The sequence below is a fragment of the Aplysia californica genome, unplaced genomic scaffold (genome assembly GCF_000002075.1).
Source record: "Aplysia californica isolate F4 #8 unplaced genomic scaffold, AplCal3.0 scaffold00665, whole genome shotgun sequence".
NCBI lineage: Eukaryota > Metazoa > Mollusca > Gastropoda > Aplysiida > Aplysiidae > Aplysia > Aplysia californica.
The window spans coordinates 273,135-275,891 of record NW_004797935.1 but is presented as its reverse complement, the minus strand read 5'-3'; the positions used below and the strand labels follow the sequence as shown (position 1 = coordinate 275,891).

Here is a 2,757-nt window from a genome sequence, read left to right as displayed (position 1 = left end):
GAAGATAAAGAATTTTAAGAATTTTGTTTCTTCAACTTTACGGGACTGATTTAAGTACGGTACTTAAATACTTTTCAAAATTCATACATGCCTGCATATCCTGCACCCAAACGCTAAAATCATAATAGCCAGCATTTTGTTCCAAACAACAAGCTCTTTGAAACCTTGAAGGAAATTGTACTTTTTCCTCACATCTTTGATTTCTTTACGGTAAGTACTGTCAGCTGGGTATTGATATTGATAAAGATTTCTAATGTTAATTAATTATAATTAATATACCAGTATATTTATATTAGAGTGCAAATCAAGCTCAAAATCAAATCCTAAGGTTGGACTACCACATACAAATCTTTCTATCAAGCACAGCTGATAACACCATATCACATTTGTGGTTGTACGTGACAACACAAGTACAGGAAAGTGTTTCCCATGCCGTCTCATTTTCAGACTGCTTGCAACTGTTTTTGGCCTCCGTGTCTAACAGTTTAGATCATTTAGGAGATGGCCTTCCTCTTGGCAGAAATCTAGAGATACTAGATAAGAGACCTACCCTACACAGGCTCATGTTTTAACGTGCAAGGTTAATAGCTCAATCATCTCGTCACAGATAAATAAAGTACACTTTGTAGAACATACCACAAGGCAGGTTTCACTGAATCAAGAGAAAACAGTTTGATAAATTTTCTTTCAGGAGATGGGTTACAGCCACTTAAAGGTTTTGATTTAGTCTGAAAATACATTTGAGCTATGTGAACAACTGGTATTGAGGATTTCCAGAATACAAAACAGCAACTGTATCTGTCACGAAAAACACAACAAAAATCACAGACATGGAGAATATCATTAAAAATCGTGTAACACAAGGAGAAAAGGACACTTTAAAACAAAACATAGGCAACTTTTTTTCTTCATTGGTAGACTTTGGCTACAGCAAGGTAGGGACAGATAGCCAGTCAGGTCAAACATAGCTTGAAATGTTTTCTAATGCAAACTGGATCTGTCATATTATTAAGATATATAAACTGCTTTACACCACAAGAATTGAACAAGAAGAACAGAAGAAAAATACCACAACAGTTTCTGCATTCTTCATTTTTCTGAAACGTGTAGAAAGAAAGCAACAGAATCAGACACTTTGAATCTACAGTAACAAAAATGTTTCCAGATGGATCCCACTTGATATCTGATAACACAGACATAAGAAATTGCTTTGATATACACTCCCAAGCGTATTTGTTTATTAAAAAGAGGGTTCCCAAAAAATCTATTCATTTTGCTTATTAAATCTTATGTATTTAAACAAAAATGTATTCCTAATGCCATTATGAGTGAGATTGAAAGAAGGAAAAAAGACAAAAATGACACAAGACACTGTTACAAAAACAAAAATTGTGGAGAATTAAGAAGTGCTCCAAATGTGAATCTAGAAGAACTCCAAACGTACTTTGCTTCAATTCAGACCTGCAGGCAAAAGCAGGAAACAATTCAATACCATCTCTCTTTCTCTCTCTCTTTCTCTCCCCCCCTCTCTCTTTCTCACTCTCTCTTTCTCTCTCTCTCTACAACACATCATTCTCTCATTCTGACACACATAAAGGCTGTAAGTGAGATAAGGTGAATTTTTAATTTTTAAAGTTTCCTCTCCTTTTTCTCATTAAAAAACACACACTGGAGGATATTGTAGTTTTGATTTCTACAGACACTCTAAGTATATGAATGAATATGTCTCATAACTGATAAACCAATAAGATGATAAGGCAAGTTTTGTGAATGGAAATAGTTGTTCTATTTTTTTCTAGCTCTTTCAGAGTAAGTTTTATGTATTCACCACTCTTGCTATAAATATGTTTGATCTAAAAAATAATAAAACCGCAGTTCCATCGAGACAAGTTTTGAAAATGAACAGTTGCAGCAAATTCTATAGAGAGAAGAAAAGAGTGCAGTCCAAAGCTCACGTTGAATTTATGCACAGATAAAAAAACTTTCAGTTTCGGTATCCCCTGTACATAGTTGCCTTTCAGTATGTGCAAACTCTTGACTCTTTTAGGACCTATCACCGACAGCATAGCTTTGGAGCCTCTCATTTGTAAACATAACCCCATAAAAATTACATCCAGAAAGAGTTAGGACGAGGAACAACTCCGAGATTAATGAATTAAAAAAACAACAACGCACAGCTGTGACAACTCAGCACCCCATCACGGTGGTGGTCTTCGCTCCACGGACGCACACACTAGCTCTCACTCCTCTCACAAGCTTTGGTGATCACGGCTTTCCTCTCGCACTCTACGCCGCCCTGCAGCAAGGGCCGATGCTTGGTGGTCACGCCGTTATTGCATGGTCCAAAGTCTCCCCACGACCCAAAGAAACATCTCTCTGAATGTGGGAAAGGAAAAGAAAATTGGAATAAGAGTAAAAATCCAGAACTATAATAAAACAGAGAGAGAGAGAGAGAGAGAGAGAGAGAGAGAGAGAGAGAGAGATGTTTAGGAAGACAGGCAGACAGACAGACGTATTAATAAGTTCACTGACCAACATATAGACAGGCAGACAGACGGACGCACAGGCAAGAAGGCAGGCAGGCAGGTAGGTAGACAGACTGGCAGATGATTAAGTAGACAGAGATGATTTCGTAGATAGTCGAACGGACAGACAGATAGAAAGATCAGTACACAAGCCAACAGATACACAGAGAGAAGGACAGGAAGGCAGGGTAGACAGAGATATAGGCAAATAAATGCATATAGATAGACATAT

At 37.3% G+C, this 2,757-nt stretch overlaps 1 protein-coding gene across 1 annotated transcript in view; it reads right to left on the bottom strand.

Moving 5' to 3' along the window:
• Window positions 1–899: 899 nt before the first annotated feature.
• Window positions 900–2,757, bottom strand: part of LOC101855139 — a gene marked incomplete in the record, with an annotated part of 46,051 nt that continues 44,193 nt past the window's right edge. The window contains 1 exon segment of the mRNA XM_035972366.1: window positions 900–2,376. Coding sequence (XP_035828259.1) covers window positions 2,234–2,376 — 143 coding nt within the window.